The sequence below is a fragment of the Amphiura filiformis genome, chromosome 18 (genome assembly GCF_039555335.1).
Source record: "Amphiura filiformis chromosome 18, Afil_fr2py, whole genome shotgun sequence".
Lineage (NCBI taxonomy): Eukaryota > Metazoa > Echinodermata > Ophiuroidea > Amphilepidida > Amphiuridae > Amphiura > Amphiura filiformis.
In genome coordinates, this window is record NC_092645.1 from 32,957,158 (window position 1) to 32,980,437 (window position 23,280).

The 23,280-nt window shown below is 37.1% G+C and overlaps 1 protein-coding gene across 2 annotated transcripts; it reads left to right on the forward strand.

Annotated features, from left to right (window-relative positions):
• Nucleotides 1-748: 748 nt before the first annotated feature.
• Nucleotides 749-21,300, forward strand: LOC140140135 (NIPA-like protein 2). Of its 2 annotated transcripts, none has more exons than XM_072161976.1 (13): nt 749-1,823; nt 3,574-3,642; nt 7,113-7,338; nt 9,011-9,070; nt 9,348-9,400; nt 11,189-11,257; nt 11,883-11,979; nt 14,649-14,784; nt 15,399-15,487; nt 16,992-17,055; nt 17,772-17,878; nt 19,509-19,621; nt 20,408-21,300. In XM_072161976.1, exons 1-13 carry the CDS (start codon nt 1,731-1,733, stop codon nt 20,738-20,740), a joined length of 1,509 nt encoding a protein of 502 aa, XP_072018077.1. In that variant the 5' UTR covers nt 749-1,730; the 3' UTR covers nt 20,741-21,300. The 2 variants fall into 2 exon arrangements, with proteins under 2 accessions (XP_072018077.1, XP_072018078.1); XM_072161977.1 differs by having other exon boundaries at nt 20,411-21,300.
• Nucleotides 21,301-23,280: the final 1,980 nt, after the last annotated feature.

Consider the following 23,280-nt stretch of genomic DNA (forward strand, 5'->3'; position numbering starts at 1 on the left):
ATTTTTTGATATTACATAAATGAAAGTGTTATTTACCTACTATATCGATTTCAGTCGAGATCTACGACTGGAATTCCTGGAATTCGTTGCCAAATATTGGTAATTTCCTCATTTTGCACCACACAAACCAATGGAAAACGTTACTTCCGGGTCGCCGAGAAGGCAGGAAAAGTAGGCGGGGCTTGTGAGAAAAACTTCTAGAATCGTTTGAGCCTGGTTTGAGCCGGGACGGTAGAAACACCGAGTGCATTAAAATATACGAACCCAATGTGGTGGTGTGACACGAACATATAGGGATGATGACGGTGTGTGTGGTATATAATATATATTTTAATATTACATAGGAATAATAATTAATACCTCTCCGATTTCATTTCCATTTAACGCTCATCGATGTTTTTATTTTTTCCTGAATGCAATGGCGTAGCAAGGAGGGGGGCAAGGGGAAACTTCCCTGTGTAAAGTTCCCCGCTGAGATGGTGACAGCCCGAATTTTTAAAATTTTAAGCCCTTTTTTGTACTTTTTGCCCCTTTGAAAAAGTGCTGGGTATACTGCCTAAATACACCGATGATTCGAAACTATAGAAAAAGCTTAGAAAAAGTGGCTTTTGCCCTCTGCCACTGAAATCAAAGTAGGAATTCCACCTTCACGGTCTAATGGTTGAGTATTATATTCAGTTATTCACTGACTCCCACATAATGTATTATTCGATAAAGGTGAATAAGCACATACCGTACCAATTCTGATTTGACTGAATTATGATTATGGTCTGTTAACCGTGCATAGGCCTATGGCAGAACATGTAAAATGCAACCTGCAAATGGCAGATAGGCCTACCCATCTACCGGTAGTTTTTCCAGCACCAATTCATACTGGAGGAGCAGGAGCTGGAATATAATAATGTTACTGTAAATATAAGCGATGGGATGCTAGCTATTATTAACTACATGTGCAAACTACATAATATTCTACCAGCATCAGATATACATGTACTGTGATATTTTATTACTATCTTCATACATGTAGGGACTATTATGTTGCTTTTCCGTTGAAAATCACTTTACCATATACCCAGGTGGTGTATATTTTGACGACTTTTCTTTTTCTGCACGGTCAATGATCAACTGGTGCAATATTTACAATACGTTTTATGAATTGTAAAATTTTATGTGGCAAAATCATCCGAAATATGGTCAAACTCCATCCATGATGTGGATGCTGTAGTGGTCGAAATGTGCTGGAGAAATGTCAGAAACCGAAAACCTGGTGCCTAAACCAACTTTGAATATTCATAGTGCTTTGCTTATGCCCGGTACACAGATGTTATTGGGTTGTATTGCAGGGGCTTGACACATCAGTATTCAGAAATAATTCAGCATTTGTGCAGAGGCATAGGCCTACATTACTTCTAAACGTGACTGGCATGGCATAATACTGACTGTATGCTTCAGTTGGACGATGTGTTGATATCAGTTCATAGAATCTACCAGTAAAAAGCAACTCAAACAAAATGGTCAACTTTGAGTTACATCTGATCTGATCGAGACATCACCATTATAATATTGGTATCCAGCTGTATAGGCGAAGTTCTGGATATGTATACCAACTGCATAAACTCCAACCTTAAAGGCTTATGTGCATCGGATATATTTCAAACCATTTGTGATTTTGTGATTATGGTGTAGGCCTCAAGCCTTCCACAAAAATATAACAACAATATAGTATTGTTATGACGTGGGTACAATCTGATGTCGCTGCCCCCACATCATCAACGATATCAGAGAAGATGGGGAAATTTTATACCTTGGTGGTGGATAATAAGGTAGGTAGCTTCCAAATGGGTTCTACAGTGAGATAACCCTCTCACTTTAACCCCAAGAATGGTTCTTTAAAATTCAAGAACCTTTTGGAGAACCATTTCAGGTCTTTTTAGAGGACTACAAATTTAGCTGCCAAAAAAGGGTCTAAAGCGAGATAACTCTCTCTCCCTCTCTCTCTTGAACCCTTTTTAGCACCTTTTGGAGAACCATTCCAGGTCTTTTTAGAGAACTACAAACGTAGTTTCTCAAAAGGGTTCTAAAGTGAGGTAATCCTCTCACTCGAACCCCAAGAAGGGTTCTGAGAACAATTGCGGGTATTTTTAGAGAACTACAAATGTTTCCTTATAGAGTGCCGAAAATGAAATATGTTTGCCTCAAACGAGGCGAAAGAGATAAACCCCACAAAGGTGTACGGGGATGTGCCACGCGTCCGTTACCGGCTTTTGGGTGCCTTAAAAATTCAGCGATTTCTGTAGGGCCTATTCGATGGGTGGGTTTTCAGAAGCCCGGGGGGTGGGGGCATTCGACTTTGGAAGTAACGAGGACGGTGCGGACAGCAGTTCGAAACTAGGGGTCTCGGCGAGAGCCTACACACCGAAAAAAGGGGGAGTCCGTGAGACTGGGTAAAATCTTACCAAAAAGGTTAAATTTGAACAATTTGAATAAAAATAATGATAAAACAGGGTCATTCAGTGAGAGATTATCAGAATTTTTTTACCAAAATTGAAAAAAGGGGGGTCTTTTGGTGACAGGAAAATAAAAAAAGGGATCATTGGGTGAGAGGGAGTTCAGTAAACAAAAAAGGGGTCATTGAATGAGATGGAGTTGAAAAATTGGGGTCAATGTGGCGCACATCCTCGTCACCCATTTTAGTGAATGCTCCCCCCGGGTGGATTTCAAATGGAATAAACACAGGAATATAGTTTATCAACCCAGAGGCTGTTTTTTTTTACTTGTTAATGTGCCTAATAAGTGATCCAACCATGAAGGCACATTATTATCATTATTTTCATAAAGCATTTCATTTTTATTATGGTATATTGAATAATATATATTTCGTAGTAGGCCTATATTTCCACTTTGATCAACAAAGCTCTAGGCTGTAAAAATAACACAGACCTAGCGATGCATGTTAACCAATAATGCCTATGTGACCTTGTTTGCAACTTTCCACATTTTGCGGCATCATAATTATCAGTAAATGAACTCCGTTAAAAATGCGATTTGTTCCAAAAAGGAATTTTTATAAGTTAATCCAAGGTTCTACAGTGTAGTATTGGTATCATTATCGGTTTTACTCAGTTCATAATGTTAATTACATGAGTGCAAAATGACAGGCAAAATCCAAAATAATATGGAACACCCTCCCCAAATTGATCAATCTGCAATGTTTAAAGGAAATTGAAAACTATCCGATTTTTCGGACAAACTGTTTTACGGATATCAGCAGAATTAATCATTCCACTTCTCCGAGGAGGGAGACTTTAAATAAAGTGCTTTATCATACCAGTATGTGGAGAATATCGAAACATTGATGGGACAATCAACACTATGTGGCCGTTCGAAACTCATTGCGAGCTATGTATGACGGCATAACATCCCCTCCAAATGACGGAGCAGTCCCGGCATTCCATGGTTGATTTACCCAATTCTAAATTACACATAACTAAAAGGAGAGGGGAAGGCCAAGTCTGATTTTAACGTTACATTCAAATTGTTAAGTTTCTGTTTTGACTGTATAATTATTTCCAGGATATTATCATCGGAGCGGCGCTTGCAATCGGTGGTAATTTACTGATCAGCATTGCCATGAATGTACAGGTAAGCAGAGAAAACATATAGGTCGGGAAGTGTATAAATGCCGAGGTTCCAACTTTTCCCCCCCCCCCCCCCACCAACCAAAGTATTTATGACTCAACCTGCCATTAACGAAACATATCTCGAGCGTTTAATTTTATATATATGAGAAAAATATGAGCTTCATTCTGATATTAAAATCTCGGTTTGTGTTTAGTGCAGAAGATGAGGCTGGCGATCTAGTCAAACTCCAGAGGTCAAACTCATTTAATGTATAATAAAAATTCCTTTAAAAAAGGAATGGGGCGCCCAATGTGAGCTTGGACGTGACGGTGAATTCCATGGTGTGTAGATTTGGTATTATAATGATGTTTCTAGGGAAGAGTAGAAGATGATCAAATGCAAGAGAAATGTGTTTGATTGGGGAAGGTGTATGACAGGACCGTTTTGGATGAAATAAATGGGATTGAAGCTTTCGTGTCAATTTGCGATTATGTGGGGTGGGTGATTTCTGTTTTTGGGACCTATTGTAGTGAGGATATTGCTTTGGATATTGAATATTGTTGAATTTCGTTATGCAGGGGTATATGATGAATAGTGCTTGGACGTGATATGGTGAATTCCATGGTGTGTAGATTTGGTATTATAATGATTTTTCTAGGGAAGAGTAGGAAATGATCAAATGCAAGAGAAATGTGTTTGATTGGGGAAGATGTATGACAGGACCGTTTTGGATGAAATAAATGGGAATGAAGCTTTCGTGTCAATTTGCGATTATGTGGGGTGGGGAAAAATTCTGTTTTTGGGACCTATTATAGTGAGGATATTGCTTTGGATATTGAATATTGATGAATTTCGTTATGCAGGGGTAGGCCTATATGATGAATAGTATAGAAGACACAAATAAGTAATCTCCCCTGGCAAAATATGGGGGGGTGACCCCCACCCGGGATCTACGCCTATGTTGACCAATAGAAAACGTTAAGTTTTTATAAATGTATAACGTCTGTGATACATATACATCATCTACTTGCTAATACACTGAAAATCAAATAGAGATGAAGGATAAACAGGAAGAGTCTTTCAAAATGACACAGTTCACGAATCAGGTGTATAGTCATTTGTTGTAACTTTCCATTTTCATATCTAACCTACTCTGCACTAAATCTTACAATAATTCGTGATTTGAGGCATAATGATACCTACATCCTGACTCTGACATATAGGCCTATAACTCCCCAGCAAACAAACTTTCCAAGTCAATTATACCATGCAAATAATAACATTTGGCCTACTAGAGCTCTAATTAAGATAACATCTAATTAAGCAAACATTACTGGGTAGCATCAAGGTTTAAGAACTGTTCCCATGATAGATAAGCATGTTGTGGATCCTAGTGTATGGTCAAATGTCACCGTCTATCGGGTTCTAAGACACACGGTAAACTGGTTGAAGGCATACAAAGGTCAAAGGTCTGGATTTTATTAGGTGTTTTTATAAGTCCATTAATTTTGTATTTTAAACAAAGAATATACGCTCAACATTTTATTCCGTCCGTGCATATCAGAAAACAATAATAAAATAAAATCCAAGCAAATTGTGGTTTTATTTCTGAGATGGGCATATGGGCATAATTTTAGCAAAACAATTGCGAAGTAAATCTAGCAAGAGTGAAATTAGAAGCTTTTCACAAAGTCATGCCTATATATGGGGCGCCCGCTTAAGGCGGGCGCCCCAAAACAGGGAAAATCTGTTCCAACTGACCAGCAGGGAACCAAAGGATGGATCCAAAAGGATACAACATCACACTAGCAATGGATAAAATTAAAAACAGGGAAAATATGACACAACATCCAATGGGGAGTAACACAAAATATATAAACAAAGTTAAAAACCCGACGTTTCGAGAAGACAAAACTTTTGTTTTCCAGGAGTAAAATAGGAGCTCCTATTTTCTTAAAAAACAAAAGTTTTGTCTTTTCGAAACGTCGGGTTTTTAACTTTGTATATATATATTAAAAATACTGAAAATGCATGTTTTGGGCTCTTTTTTCAAGAAATTAGTAAAATAGTGAACTAATCCTCCATAGTACTAAATGAATGATTAGGATTGAGCTATCTTTCATATTTAGCATAACTTGATATAATATTGTTTAAATCCCAAAAAGTAGTTCTGTATTTTTCTGGAATAGGGAGTAGGCCTATGTATTGCAATAGAAAATATTATATTTTATCATGGCGTCTGTAATGGGTCAACAATCATTGAGGACACTATAGGCCTAGATAATAAAAATCCTTTTATTGGAAATTTGAAGCGGACCGTCCGCGGTATAGCCATATTATATAAATACAAATGCCGCCCAATGGCGTAGCCAAGGGGAGCCATACATTTTTAGGGATGAAATGGGGACGACAAAAGTAAAGTATCATTAAAATGACTAAAAATGAGAAAAATTGACAAATGGGGACCAAAATTTGATTATCATTAATACAAACACCGTACTGTAGACTGTAGACCAGTATCATGAGTATCATGCTGCATGTGTAAATGTCAGTAATTCCATATTAGGAATTAGTCACATTTACAAGATACAGTGCATAAATGCTTGACAAGGACGACATTTAATGTTATTATAACAGAGATATCCAGAGATGTGCAATTTTACGAGTAAATTGCTTCTTCAATGAGGCAGTCAATCATGACATTTTTGTTGGAATAAACAGCAGATAATAATAGAACTGATAATATTATACGCACATCATGCAAAAGTTCCAAGCAGTGGCGTAGATTTCTTTTTGACATTGGGGGGATGGGGTTGGAAAAATTCTTGGAAGTATAATGAATCCAGCAACTTTTGGCGACAGAATAAGTTTATGTTACAAATGCGCGTGAAGCGCACGAAAAATGTAGCTATTTTGAAGCTAAAGTGATGAAATATGGTGCAAAAGTGGAATAAATGCGCGCGAAGCGCGAGAAAATTTGCACTTTTGGGGCTAAAATGGGCAAATATGGGGTTAATTTGGTCAGAAACCTATATTCAGGCGTCAACATGGGGGGGGGGGGGTGATTGTATGGAGCACCCCCTGGCAAAATATTGGGGGGTAAATCCCCCATTCCTCGGGATCTACGCCTATGGTTCAAAGCCCGGTGTATCTTCTGAACTTTATACAAAAGTGAATACATTTTGCACGGTAGACCCTACCGTAAAAATTCATAAGCATATGCTTAATAAGCATATGCTTATTAACGAATTGCTTAATAAGCATATGCTTATTAACGAATTTGTACGGTATTTGCCCAATAAAATAAACATACTGAGAGGAGGTCCCGTCAATTTTTTGTTCAGAATTAGCTTTTTTGCATGCTTTTATTTTTTTAAATTTATTATTTTATTGAGGAGCGGTTAATGTTTGTTATCTTGTATTTAATATTATTAATTTATGACCGTCAATCATGCAATATTTTTTCTATCAATTAAATATGTTTCTTTCAGAAATACTCTTTAACGTGTCTACAAAGACAAGAGGAAGTTGAACAAATTTACGAAAACTCCTCGAACTCGGACCAATCCTCCTTCTTCCAACAGAACAAATATCTAAAAAGTAGAATGTGGTGGTGTGGTATAACATTGATGATTTTGGGTGAAGTTGGTAACTTCATGGCGTATGGATTTGCACCTGCGTCTGTGGTAGCTCCGCTAGGGACAACCACTGTTGTTGGTAAGTTCGAACTATTTTTAGCACCTGTTTATGTGCAGTACCGCATGCGGTACTGCACACTTCCGCTTGCATTTCCGCATGCAGATGTGCACATTCCGTCACGCATTTCCGCATGCGGAGCTGCACATCCCGACCTGCATCTCCGCATGCGGAGATCAGTTCCGTATGCGCACAGTGTAATTTACCCATTACCAACTTCAAAGTAATGCGCCATGTTGCCTTGGCTCCAAAGCTGCAGCACCCATTTTATCCAACAGTCAAATGCAACCTTTTTGGTGTATTTCCGCATGGGGATGTGCACTATTTTTGGTGTATTTCCCGCATGCGGAACTGCACATCACGACCTGCATTTCCGCATGGGGAAGTACAACATTTTTGGTGCAGTTCCGCATGCCGTAGTGAACATTTTTGTTCAAATATCCGCGAGCAGGAATGCAATATATTTGGTGCAGTTCAGTTCAGACCCGTCGCTAGACCAGTTGGACTGATTTTATTTGTTTTGTTTTTTGGTTGTTGCTGTTGTAAAATTAACATATGCAGCAGTTTTCACGTAAAATTGACATAGCCAGCAAATGAGACCCTTTTTTACTTTTAAGATTACGAGGGTTAGACCCATTAGAGTTCCACAAAAACACTTGAAAGTGATTAATGTTGACCAATAAACTTGTTTATCAGCATTAACATTCTATAAAGAATTAAAAAATTAACATTCAATAAGAAAATTTAAAAATACATTTGGTTGTAAACTGATCCCAGAAAGTGAGGAGGGAGGGGGACGTACCACGTTACCACCAGCTTGATTTTTTATGTGGTGGCCTTATGTTGTTATTTTTAAAATAACACGAAAGAAGTTCTTTTTATATCGCGGTACCTAACGGGTTTTTTTTATAGCTAAAAATGGAAAATTTGAATACATTATCAACATTTCTGCCAGATTTTAAAACAAAATCCACAATGTTGGTCACCAGCTTTTGTGATTTTTTGTATAGATGCATGGCGTTGAACTCTTTGCCATAAAGTGGGACATGTACTATAATGCTGCATACATCATATTTAGAAATAGCAAGCCAGTTTTCAATAAAACAGTTCAAAATATATATAGTTTGTGTCATAACTGAACTGAACACATAATATAGACAACCACAAAGAACACTCAATCATTTGCCACATTGTGTTCTATGCTGTAGCCTAATTGTTGCAGGAATTTATTGTGTGAGATTATATCAAATGTATTATGCATATATGGAGCATGTTGAGTTCATTTCAATATTAGGCCGTATAAAATTAATGTTTTGGTTCTAGTCCGGAGGTTTTTCTCAATAAAATTAGCATTGTTCGTAGTATTTGGTCTTTTCCAACAGTGCTTGAGGAAATGAGGAGGCTCCCCCGGGGAGGCTCCCCTTTATTTTAATGTGAGATTTTGAGGGATAAACCCAAAAAAAGTCTTGGAAGTGATCCATATTCTCTAATAAACTTATTTATATGTATACATTTTTTCTAAAGTATTCCAAAGTCTAAAACAAATTTGAAAAATCTATTTTAAAAAAGAAAAGAAAATCTGACAAATCCCAGAAATTGAGGAGGGAGGGACGAGAATCAAAACATTAATTTTAAACGGCCTTACTCTTCTGTTTCTAAGTTAAATTTTGTTGGCCTTGTTTTTGTTTTTCAGCGAATACATATATAGCAGTATTTTTCTTAGGTGAACATTTTCGTTGTCAAGATGCACTAGGTAAGTACAGTTTTATATTAAATTATTATAAATATTAAAAACATCTCAACGGGCGAACAAAGTGATAGCATTTACCTTTTGTTCCAGTGCATGCTTATATGTACGGCACGTGCTAAGAAAAGTAAAAATGAAAGATAATTAATAAAAAACAATAAACGCAGCAGATCATAGATGTGATGCGAATTTTATAGCCTTATATAATATAGCAGCTGGTTTCTATCATACATACATTTACCAAACTGACCAATAAATTGCTTTTTGTATTTCTTCTGTATAGGTACAGCTGTTATTGTTGTTGGTGCTTTTCTTATTGTTATGTTTTCTACTCACGTAAGTATTATCACCTTAACCCCATCATTTATACACCCGTATACCCTTACGTTCGCGTACACGTACACGTACGTGTACACGTACATACGTGTGAAAATCTAACCAATCTGAACACAAAACAAAAACATGACTATCTACTGAAGATAACCATCATGCAGTATAAATAAATTTATATGTGTAGGTATAGCATAATACATGTAATTCAAAGTACACATGTATTTTCTTGTAAAGTATAGGCCTATATCCGGGTATACGTGTACTGTAGGCCCCTAATGCGAAAAATTATCAAAAATAGTTATAGCGATCGGGTTTCTGTTCTACAGTGGGGTGTTCCAGTTGAAATCCATATACACCCCCATGGAAGACAGAACCTTAATCTCTAACACAGGGGGTGTAGATTTCACATGGAGTCACCCATTAATCATATCCCCATTTGAAATTCACTCTGCGAACTGCAGCGGAAAATGGCAGCTGGTTCATGTACACTGATTTATCCATGAATGATGCTCTCATAGGCCTGTGATAAGCATTATTGAAAATTTGATTTATTGTTATTGGATATTTGATATTCATGTTTTATCAAAGCTTTTCAATGAAACATTGAACGATATTGAATATAGAGTCTTTATCATATCAGGGATATCCCTGATCATATTAAGTATTTTATGTATGTTATACCGTATGCTGACATTGAATAGTATTATGAAGGGTCTGCTATGGTAATGGAAACGTCATAATATTCAATGCAATATATATTTTTATCTTGTACATGTTGTAGACCATAAACAGGAGAGCCTTGGAATAAACTTAGATTCAGCTGACTGGATGATCTAATTCTGTCGAGAACTGATAGTCATTTTATTAACCGAAAAGACTATTTTGTTATACTTGCAAATCATATGTTGCAATAGGGTTATATAGAATTCAAATGTTCTGCTTTAATGTTCAAGATGGTTACGTGAATATTCATTACAATGGGCAATTACTGTTGATATCCACACTCAACAATTGAGCATACCGTTCGGGCCCGAACTACTCCCTATTCCAGAAAAATACAGAAGTAATATTTTTGAATACAAAAACTAGTATCCTGTTTTGCCAAATGAAACATAGCTAAATCATAATCCTTTAGTTAGTCCTAACTAGCAATAAACTAAAAGTCAAATTTTAATATTTAGCCAATTGTTGGAAATAAGGGCCCAAAACGTGCGTTTTTAGGGTGTTTTTCATATGTAGTGACAATCAAGCCCAAAGATTTGTACGAAGACTAATTTAAGTTTATGCATTCTAAATTTCGGAAAAGACGTGTTTCATTCTTACAACCAACCATTTACTTAAAGTAACAAAAAAAAGTGAAAATTAGAGCAAAAGTTTGGCATATACTCAAGATTTTGAATGCTTAGACTTGTTCTAAGTCTGTGATTTTTGTGACTCGATTGTCAGAAAACATGCCGAAAATGCATTGTTTTTGGCTCTTTTTTCAAGAAATGAGTAAAATAGTGAACTTTTTCTTTTATCTCCAGTTATAGGACTAAATGAATGATTAGGATTGAGCTATGTTTCATTTGGCAGAACTTGATAATATGTTTTAATCCCAAAAATGAGTTGTATTTTTTGGAATGGGGAGTAGTAAGAAAGTTTTTTTTTCTGTTAGCCATGATGTAATTCCACTGCATGCAACATTGTTGCCATGATCTCTTTATTTTTTTTTCTGAGAAGCGAAATTGCAATTGTATATTTTGTATTTTTACAGTCTGCATGTATTTATTTACCTTTCCGTTTCTCTAGGATGAAGTTCGTTTAAATGCAGTTGAAATAGTAAATCATCTAGGACATTGGCCTTTTCTTGTCTACGTGGTAAGTCTCGTTTCAAACGTTTGTTTTAAAATGAACTTATAGGCTAAAATGTGGATGGACCAAATGAAGATGTCAGGTGCGATTTTTCTTCTTTTTAATTTTTTTTCAAATTTTCTTTAGAGCTTACGGTAAAATTATTTTAAAATATGTGAGAAATTATATATTTTTATTGCCAAATAAGTTTGAAGTTACTTAGATTGAGGAATGAATCATTTGCGAAATATTGATTTACGATAAATTTTCCGGATATGTAACAAGAACTGTCTTTAAAAAGACAACGCCATTAAGACCATGTTTCATATTAATTTTGCATTAATATTGATATTAAAGTGCCCGCATGGAATTCTTTTAATTTGTTTTGTGTGTGGAATTAAATGGGAAATTACCATTATTTCTTGATAAATACCACCAAGTACATACTGGGAAATGCCGTGGAAAAACTCATGTTCAAATTCATGTTCAAAGCTGAATTTACTTTCAAAATGGGTGCTAAATACATTTGATTAAGAATTGTAACAAAAAGCTCTGTAGATTAAAAGTGAGAAAACAGGTGTTATCAAAAACCCTCGCAAGTTCTCAAAGATATTATTTTGTCTATTTTATAATTTTATTTTTGTTTTTTCAGGTGATAGAAATCGGGTTGTTCATACTCGCAAATTTCTTGTTATTTAGGAGGCGTGTACTTCATGTTGTTTTATTTATATTACCAGCAGCTTTATTAGGTAAGCTGAATTATTTATTTGTGTCAACAACACACAATAAAGCACAATTTTATACCATTGGGCCAGATATGGGTCCGGACGCGTACTTTTTTTCTGCAACCGTAACGGGACGCAATTTAAAAAAATCCTAACCCTAACCCTAACCCTAACCCTAACCCTAACCCTAACCCTAACACTTACCCTAACCCTAACCTGACCCTTTCCTATGTGTTCCTATATGTAGGTTATAAAATTTTTGCGTCCCATTATGGTTGCAGAAAAAAATTAAGCGGCCCGGATCCAGGACCCCCAAATATTAGAAGGTAAAATGATTTTGAAAAAAGACGGGAATGATCAGAACCTGCTGAAAGATCCAGAGAATAGTTTCTTTTTGATATTTTCATACATTTGTGGGGAAGGTAAAAAGTAGGAATACAATTTTCTTTATTTCGTGTTGAAATATATACTGTAGGAAAAATGGATAAGGTACATTGAAGACTTGATACCGACTTTATTCCTTCGCGGAATAATATTATTAACCTTTTCCGGTATAGTAAAAATATTTTTAACTTTATTTTGTTCTAAAATGAATAAAGTTCCTTATATAAAAGGGAAAAGTTCATTTTCAATTTCTGAAATGAACAAAGTTCCTATAAAGGGAAATGTCCATTTTTAATTTCTAGACTAGACTATAGTTAGACTAGACATAAAAATAGGCAATTTGTGTGCTGCTGTACCATTTCTCAAAAAAGGGGATGAACATTAAAGTTTATTTTGGTACCGGTATATTCACACCTTGTGGAACCCCTTGCTGTCTACTGAAGATAGCAGACAAAATAATAAGCATTGGTTTCCTCTAATTTCTTGAATTAAAACTGACCAAATAGTATTTCGGTGTGAGGGGAAATGTGTGTGGGTGTGGTGCGTGACCATGGTGACAAAAGAAAGTTCATTTTGGTATTTTCATACCTTTTATACAAACCTCTAATCAAGCTTGCTATCTATTCAAGATAGCAAAAATTAAAATTGAAAAGGCATACTATTTTTTTTCAAATGGAGTTTGATCAAGAAAGTATGTTTTAGTATTTTCATACCTTTCATCAATTAAACAACAACAACAACAACAAAAACCCTGCATGCTGTATACGGTTTACTTCAATTTCGTGAATTAGAACCGAAAGAATGGTCTTTTTTTGGTGTGAGAGAAAATTTAATATACTTGTGGTTGGGGATGCATGCGATGACAAGGAAGAGTTTATTGTGATATTTTCATACCTTTTATCAAAATTTAAGAAGCTTTCTATGGTATTTAAAGCTACTGGCGTAACCGAGTGGCACATACTGCAGTTACTGTCCATTTTCCTATACATAATACACAGTAGGCCTACTCTCACCATTGACGTGTGACCTCTACAGTGCATGTTATAGGTATATGGGCATTGCCTAGTTAACGTCACTGTGTGAAAAATAACCGGCCAATATTTAAAGTACTCTCTGAAATCCTAGAAAATATAGTTTTGTAACATGTCCTAAATTTTTAGCTAATTTAGGCGTTGGAAATATTCGCACTTTGGTGTTTTAGGAAGGATATGTAAACGACAGATAACACCAAAAAATATGAAGACATTATTTCCAAACCGTGTTAAGTCTGCAACCATTATGTTTCTCATTTTCAAGAATACTGGTTAATAATATGTTAAGAACTATTGGGCTATTCCAGAAAATAGATGCACACCCCCTATAGAGGAGTCCGGATTTCCGGACTTTTTGTCCAGTCGTGATGGTTGGAAATCCAGACTATTAAAGTGTCCAAAGGCGAAAAATTCCAGCAGAAAAATAGTCTTAAGTCAGAAATCCTGAATTTTAGAGCTCATTTGAGACATTTCCGTGATTTTTCCTTCATTTAATTGGATTTCCAAGCTTTTTCAAGCGACATTGGCAACTGTAATTCCAGTCGTTTACAGAAAGCAGACTTGGAAATCCAGACATTTCTTTGATTAAAAAGTTACTCCTCTATAGGGGGTGTGCATTTATTTTCTGGAATAGCCCATTGTCTCAGTTCGTAAACAAAGGCTCACCAGTATTGTTACCTTGCGTTTGCTTTATAATCGTTCACCCAACTGAAACTATAATACCAGCTTATTGCTCATTGCACAGGTAAAACAGAAACATGTGTAGTGTGGATTTAACCAGAGAAGATCTGATTTAAAATAGTTGAGCTGTTTTCAATGAGTGTTATCTTGGTTTAATAGCTTTTAATGGGGTTTAAGTCCTGTAAAGGTCGTGGTGAATTCTACTGTAGACATGACTGCATCATGAGAGGGGTCAATTGCCCCACGGTGAGAACTCGTGCCTTCCTTGCCCGCCCCGCCATGATATTTAAGATGTTTAGGCCTTTATTTGTACCTTTTTAGCCCAATTTGGACCATTGTCGTAGAATGTTGCCCTCCCCTGAAAGTTGCATACATTCCCCCATACCCCCTCTGAAAAAAATCCTGGCTATGCCACTGATTATATCTAGATTGTGGCCTGGTTAGACAAGTTTTGATAAAAGTGAACTTCAAGGAGTTCTTCGTGATCCTAGCAACCTTTTTCTATAACATTTTTCAATAGATATCCACGAAAAAAGCGTCTTCCCAAAATATCAGTTGATTCCGATTTACGTATTCGTAAATCTGTTTTATTTTCAGCCTCGGCGACAGTTATAGCAGCGAAGGCAGTGGCCGGGATGATTACATTAACAATATTTGGGGATAGCCAGTTGTATTTCTTAATATTTTATGTTATGCTAATAATATTACCAGTGACTGGAGTGCTTCAAGTAAGGTACGTAGGGGATAATATGAAATAAATATTATACATCAATGTTGAAAGTAGCACATCACATGGTTGCCTTTTGCTAATGAATATATAATTTATTATTATTGCATGGGTTGGTATTGGAAAATGTATAGTTATATAACAAAAACTTATTTGTTTGTTTGTCTGTTTAAACGGCCACTCCAGGCAGAGACACGCTTAGGTCCGGATGGGACCATGCCCAATCAAACAAAATGCCCAAGCCAGGCTAAAAAAGCCAAATTATAATCATGCTGTCCTATGGAAATGAAAGGGATAAACCGACGGAACTCTTTTCAGCATAATAATACACACACCCACCCCACACCGCCCAGCCCCTGTACACCCCACCCAAGAAAAAGGTACACATCCACAGAAACACCCGGTACCCCATCACACAATTAAACACACCCCAATAATCACACCCACATACCGTCAAAATTCGATAATTAGCATATGTGCCGAGTTACTCAGACAAGAACGAATTTTTAGGGAAGTTTTTTAAACTTTTTAATTTTTTTACTTTTAATTTATAAATATCTGTAACACATTTATGTATAAATTAAATGAGTTATATTTATGTTTTTTTTCGTTCTTTGTAGATATGTTACTCAAGCTATGCAGTTTTTTAACGCAACAGTCGTAGTCCCGACGTTCTTCGTTTTCTTCACGTTAAGTGCAATACTGGCAGGTAAGATGACTACAACACTCATATCCAATGGAAAAGTTCAATAAAGTGGACTCTCAAAATTTGGACCTTTTTTTTGACCAAAAATGGAAACTTTAAAACCCGGGATAATAGAAACCCTAATTTTTTTCGCTTGCAAATGGGACTTTCTGGATCCACCCAGCCCCAATACGGGCCTGTTTGTAATTGACTCCAGCTGCTAACCGTCTATTTTGAATGGGCTATCAGCCTTAGTTTCGTCAGACTCGTGCGTCACGTCAGTGTCCTATACTTCGGGCCTATACCGCCTGGATTGATTCAATGAAATAATTCAGCGTCCTCTGTAATCTGAAAACTTATTTTACCAATCACGAGAAGTAATTAAAGATGGCGCTATAACGATAACGCCATTTGTCTGGGTTGAAGACGATGGGCATGGGCAAGCCTTTCGACAGAGACTCAGACAGATCACAGATTTTATAGTATTTGTCCCTAAAATCAAATCCCTTATACACTATAGAAAACTTCAATTAGCAGAGTTACACAATTGATTTTATTTATTTTATGAACATTTTATTATAGTATCGATCTCATCAGTAGCCTACCAGCTGCTCTCCCTGCGAGTTCGGAACTCAGCGTAGAAATACTAAAAAGTGCAACATTAAGGGACCATTCACAAACACACGTAAAGGGGGGAGGGGGAATGATGCAAAAAGAAAAATTCACATTTTTTTTTCACGGCCCCCTTTCGGACCTAAAATTATTTTCAGGGCTCCCCCTTTTGGCCGTGAAAAACAACAATTTGTGGGGAATAACAATTTTCAGGGTCCCCTTTTTGCATCAGCCCCCCTTTACAAGTGCAAGTGTTTGTGAACGGCAGTGGCGCAACTAGGGTTGGTAGCACCGGGGCAAGAAACAAAATTGGCGCCCCTACCCCCCCCCCCCCGCCCGAATATATCTTAAACCTGGACACTGGTGTAGCTAGGGGTTGTGGCGCCCAGGGCTAAGGATATATAATGCCCCCCCCCATTCTTGAAACAATTGCGCGCGAAAATTTTGGACTAAGAAGGCCTACAGCTAATTAATTTTAGTTACTATAAGTTGAATATCGGTCTTAAAATGTTCTTTCGTGCTGAAATGCTGAAAATTTGACTTTCATCGTTTGGAGGGGCACAGAATCGATGCTGAATTGGTCAATTTGGCGCCTCTCCCCCCGTAGTTACGCCACTGGTGAACGGTCCATAGGCGAAACAGGATGTACATTTCACCATAGGTATCTCCTCTAATACCTGATTTCACTTGACTGCCCCGGATGTGGGTGTAAAACGTTGCATTTGTATTTCTCAATGATAGTTGACACAGGTCTGTGTATGATTTCAGATTTCAATTTTTCACCGCACAACATAATTGGAAGTAATTTCTACACCAATTTAAATGTTCGATTAAGATTGCAAAGTGTCTCCAGGAGTCAAAAAAAATAAAGGAATTTCCAATATAGGCCTATTAATAATATCATTCCTCTGAACAGGTATATTTTTCTATGGTGAATTTGAAGGACTGACGTTAGTACAGATTCTGATATTTTTATTTGGGTAAGTTCGCATTTTAAACATTAAAAATGGGTGCATATGCTTATGTTGTTTTCTTACATGGGAGATTACTTAAAGTGTAAGTAGGTGGGATGAAAAGCCGACGATCAATTGAAAATTTTGACCTTTCGTATTGAAGATATGGATTTTTTTCCCATAACACACAAAAAAATTAGGTCTTTTGGGGAAAAAAATCCATATATTCAATATGAAAGGTCAAAATTTTCAATTGATCGTCGGCTTTTCCTCCCAGCTACATACACTTTAAGAATATATCATTAGATTTATAAATTTTAATTAGAGGACTGTTATATTATCAAAAATGTGAAAAATATCAAATTTTAATAATTTGTCATAAAATTTGTATTATATCGTGAATTTCAAAAAATGAAAATTATTTGATATCAGGAAGACATTATTCGTATTCAGAATGCAATTCGATATGTCTGATGTGCTCTCATGTCCCACAAAAAATAATGTCGAAACGCTCAAACGCTCATTCCAGATCCCTTAAGGCCTATTTGTTAGAAGAAAACGGGCAACATTTTTGACAAACCAGCCCTACGTACAACAAACTTGTAACTTAAGTGTCATCTTAAAAACATTCTGTCTAATGTTATTCCTCCCTCTATTGAGTCACAGTTTGTCATCTATGCCTCTTGAAAGGCTGTTATTGGTATCAAACACATCATTATCAGCTATTTTCTTATATTACACAGATGCTGTTTTTCATTTTTGGGCGTGTACTTTATTTCAAGTGGGCGTCTTGATGTGAACGATGAACCGGAAATGCCTACAGAGGGCCAACCTCTACTTGAAAGATCACGTGAGTTGCATAAATGATTCCTACACTTTCAGGGCGTAATACACCAAATACCTTCTCAATTGAAAAGCACGTAAAGTCAACTTTTTTAAGCGGCGTTTTCTACCAGACGTGACAATATTTTTCACTTTTTTACGTCATCCCTGTATTAATTAAGGACTGAAATTTCAGTTAAGCTTCAATTTTGGGGAACTTTATAGATTCAGTTTTTTATTAAAAAATGTTGAAAAGCGACGCCGCTATTTCAACGCCAAAACTAGCATTAAAACTTGTTCCGTTAGCAGTAATTCGGACAGGGCCTACTCTTCTTGTGAAATCGATTTGTATAATTTCATATCTATTTTAGTCATTAATAGGTTAGCATCTTTCATTTAAATCAGAACATGCCAACCTCACGAAGAACATGGTCCCAAAGGACACCACATTGTCACCAGTAGCCATATACTTTTAGTCTTTTAACCGGAACTCATCACCATTGCCCCTTTCGCGCAGTGATTTGGTGTAATGCGCCCTTCAGCAAAAAGGGTTCGGGGCCCGAAAGGACACTCCCACTACTTTGGAAGCGACACGTATATGTAGTGCTGTTAAGACCTCTTTTACAGCATCGCTGTCACCCAAAGACCCCGTATTTTTTTTGAACACATGTTCTTATCAACACATGTTCTTATTATCGTACCCAAAGACCCTTATTTTTTCCATTCGATCTGTCACAAAGATCATTGGTTTTCAGTTTGAACAGCATTTATCACTGAATTTGTTACTTATTTTGAAGCAACAACAAAGCCATTTGAAGATATTTACAATTAGAAATTTAATACTCGAGGCTTCTGTACTAGGACTATTTTGGATCTCATCTAGAGATCCCATTAAAAAAAATGTCATTTTCTCACCCAATGCAGCCTAATTTAACGCCAAATGGTCCGCCTCTGCACCCAATGACGCCATTTTTCTTACATTTTGCTCTCATCGAATGCCAAAATCATGCTCTCGCCCAATGACGCCATTTTTCTTACATTTTGCTCTCACCGAATGCCCCTTAATTTAAAAGTGTCAGCCCTACATCCATTTCATATTGAAGTGTCTCCCCCAGAAGTGTCCCCGGGGTTCCTTGTGTTTGCCGGGTATGTATCGGGCATGGCATAAGAATGTCCAATTCTCATTTCTCGAATTAAAGGCGAAGAGCAAACTTGTTCACTTGATTTCATGTTGATAGTGGTCGTTCTTTTCCTTGCCCTTGCTGTTCAATTCTGTTTCATTATTTTTTCTCCATATACAGGGCCGGCAGGCGTAATTTTTTCTGCAACCATAACGGGACGCAAATTTTTTTAAAATCCTAACCCTAACCCTAACCCTAACACTTACCCTACCCTAACCATTTCCTATGTGTTCCTATGGGTTATAAAATTTTTGCGTCCCGTTATGGTTGCAGTAAAAAATTAGGCTGCCGGCAGCATGTTATAATCTTTAAAACGTGGCTTGGGCAATTTGCTTTATAACCTGATCCCATCAGGACTCAAGCGTGTGTTCGTCCGGACCGACTGGTTTATAAGTAAAAGTGTGCTGAGGTATCGTGGGGTTGCCTTAGTGCATTAATAATAATGAATTACCGCGTTTTTGTTTATCTCCATTATAGAGTCAGATGGCCCATTCACATGCCTTGGTTTGACGATCCAACATGTCCAACCAGCCAGTGACGAGGAGGATCCACAATATGATGAACACGGAAAGAAAATAGTTGAAAAACCGGTAAGTCCCCGGAGGGGTTCTCCGTGGTTGAAGGTCATACGGGGATGTGCCCCACTTTTAGAGGTGACGCGTATGTAGGGTTGTTATTAAGACCCCATTTTCAGTAACGTTGTCACCCAAAGACCCCATTATTGTTTGTTCGAACACATGTTTTGTCACTCAAAGACCCCTTACTTTTCAGTTCCACCTGTCACCCAAAGACCCTTGTTATTTTTTGAAATTTGAACAGCAACTTTCATTTTATGTCTGACTCCGTTACTTATTTTGAAATAACAAAGCCATTTGAAACCGACTAGAAATTCAACGTTCGAGGCTTCATTTGGCTCTCACCCAAAGATCCCATTAAAAAACATATTCTCACCCAATGCCCCTAAATTAGGTCCAAATGTTCCGTCTTTCACTCAATGACCCCGTAGTTTGTACAATATTGCTCTCACCCAATTCCAAAAATCGTACTCTCACCCAATGACCAAATATTGTTTTGCTCTCACCGAATGCCCCTTACTGTCAAAGTATCAGCCCTATACACAATGTCCATTTTTTACTGAAGTGAGCCTCCCGTGGATGTGCCACGGTTTTGAGGTACCTTTTCAGCAATTTTGGTATCATCGATGGGTGGGTTTTCATTAGAGACCAATGCGCCCATTCAGTGGCACTTCCCTGGCCCATTTGGGCAAAAGTGCCCAAAAAAAACGCACAGGACAAAACTTGGGACTTTTGATGTTGAATCCTATGGCTATCACGCAGAGCATGGCATTAAACGTGAAATTTTCCAATTTCTTTCAGCAGCATTTATTACCTAACCATCCAGATGGCCTTTTCAATCCAGACCAACATATGGCAAGTGACATATCACCATCGTCACCTGTGAGGAATAAGAAACTCTTGTCTCCTTCAAGTTACCAGGAAGGAATGTCTTTATATAGTATGGAAAATAATGGTTCCAATGGGAGGTCTACTATGGCGAAAAGTTTGAGTTGGGATTCTTCGTACGATCCCCGGTGTTTGGAATTACAAGAAAGGAATGGGGAAAGGACTTACAGACGGGTACCATCAAGAATTGCTAAGGAAAGGTCAAGAGATTCTAGGTTATCTGGCAGTAGCAGCAGTAGCAGTTGATAAACAACAATGACAACAACAACAACAACAACAACAACAACAGCAACAACAGCAGCACCGCCAGACGGTTTCGATGTAACAGTTTTTATGCACACCACGGTGCCACTTTGTAAACAATGCATGGTTTGGACCCATCGCAAGGTGGCTGGGTCGAACCCCTGTGATCTGATTAGACTATGCCAAAGTCAGTCCCAATTTTATTTATTTATAACTTTGTAAATGTTATAAGCCTGTACATTAATATCAACGATGGATTGTTATTCACCATCAACATATTATATTTTGTCAGTGGCCTTAAAGAGGTACTTCCGCAGCCTCATAGTCATACCCAACTTACTCCAAAACGTTGAACTTTTTTATACCATCAGAAAACTGGGTCTGCATCATAATTGTTAGACTATGCCATGTTGATTTTTTACACATAAAAGTACGGTATGTTATTTCAAATCGTGATGAACGCATTCAATATTAATTAATAATTTAATATTAATGGTATTTGGTATCCATGGTCTATATGTTCATAAGTGGCAAATTTGAATAAAACAGGTTCTTATTTATAACAGGAGATTGACTATATTCTACACTGCAAAAAAAAGTGTTCTGAATTAGAACACTAAAAATTATAACACTTATTGAACATATAAAAGTGTACTGATTGTGAACACCAAGTGTTCCAGACTTTAACACAACAGTATAATTTGTGAACACGTGTGTTCACCTTTTGAACACTTGATGTTAACATATTGTCGTCATTTTGTGAACATGGTGTGTTCATGTTTTGAACACCTAATGTTAAAACTTTGAACACAAAGTGTTCCAAATCCTAACACATTTACATGTTCAATGCCATGTAACACTTTAAGAACACATTTACATGTTCAAAATCAAATGTGTTCAGCTTTAGAACACTTGTGTTCTAATCATTTAGAACACTTGTGTTCTAATCTTTGAACACTGAGTTGTGTTCACAAATGTCATACATCAAATGTGTTCATGTTTAGAACACTTGATATGCATACTTAAAATGTACAAGTGTTCTAATCTTTGAACACCGAGATGTGTTCACAAATGTCATACACTTAGTGTTCTAGTCTGGAACATATGACACTTAGGCCTATATATGTTCAATAAGTGTTACAAAAAGGGATGCAATACTACGCAAAGCAAGGTACAATGGGTCAATGTATAAATGTACACCTTTGTCCGAAATTTAATTGTAACAACAGTAGTAAATTACAGCAAACCTAGGCCTATGTATGTTTGACGAGTGCAACATCGCAATTACATCTATTCCATCAGGCATGCCATGGCATATGAAATCGACCCACATACTGACCAGTTGTAAGACACACTCGTAGTCAGAGGTTTAGGCCTACAGTATCAGTATAATTCACATTAGGCATGTATCAAATTGCAGATTTGCACACTGTCTGACCATGTGACTGTTGCATGGTCATGATTGATAAGCTTACATGCGCATTCATTAAAATGCACTAAAACCACGCAATACAAAAACGATGAATTTACATTTTTAGTCTCATTGTTCTATGATATGTGGAGAACACGTTCGATACATTTGTTTTTAAATAAAATGGTATTTTGTGGGTAAAATCTCACCTCCAAGTCCCCGTCCAAATCACGGTTTCTCACTCCGATGACATCGTCTGTTCTATTAACGGTGCAACGACGCATGCGTGGCCCAGCACGTGGTAAATATAGCCTACTCTCTAAATGTGAAAGAGTGAAAATCACTCAAAAGAGTGAAATCTCACTCTTTCAAAGAGCCATCTGAGTGACAACTCTTTTAGAGTGAAGCTCACTCTCAAGAAAGAGTGAAAAAATTCACTCCGGAAAAGAGTGAATCAGAAAAGAGCATTTATTTATTTATTTATTCATTTAGGCCTATTTTATATACAAGAATATCACAGCAGTTCATAACAGCTACTATGTGCTTTAAATTGTTGTGAGGCTAGGCCCCAGGTTAGGGTAGGGCCCGGTCTAGGAATATTGAACTGGTCTAAAGCTTAAGCACATACACAATGTGTCGAACTTCAGTGTGGGATGAATGATGAAAAACTATGGATTTAGTGAAGCTAATAGTCAAACTGTTCAATGGTGAGTACACTTAGGTGTAGGACATAACACTTGGCAAATACCATGTTTACGGTCACAGTCTGGAGAAGCGTGATGCGGCGTAACCTACATAAGCTTACATATGCGTACATGTAAACCGGCACTGGGCCGCCGGCCGGTAACAAACTGCTCACATATGACTTAAGCTTACTGCCGCCGTTGTCTCCAGACCAAGTGTATACTTGCTACGAGTTACGACCTACACATAAATGTAATCACTATTGAGTATGCTGTCTATTTCTTCATCAAATCCGCTTTCTTTTCGCCATTCATTCACACACTGTTCGCCATTTTGTTACACAAGTTCAACAAACATCGGCCGATTTTCGGCGCTTCTGATTGGCTGACAGTTCACTCCAAGAAAGAGTGAGATTTTGCGCCACTTTTGAGCGAGTGAGGCTCACTCG

Bases quoted from the DNA above. Each gene is read 5' to 3' on its own strand.
- LOC140140135 (XM_072161976.1), top strand. From the start codon at position 1,731: ATGACGTGGGTACAATCTGATGTCGCTGCCCCCACATCATCAACGATA. The intron at 9,071-9,347 runs GTAAGTACAGTT...TCTTCTGTATAG, and splicing joins TCGTTGTCAAGATGCACTAG to GTACAGCTGTTATTGTTGTT. The intron at 17,879-19,508 runs GTGAGTTGCATA...TCTCCATTATAG, and splicing joins ACCTCTACTTGAAAGATCAC to AGTCAGATGGCCCATTCACA.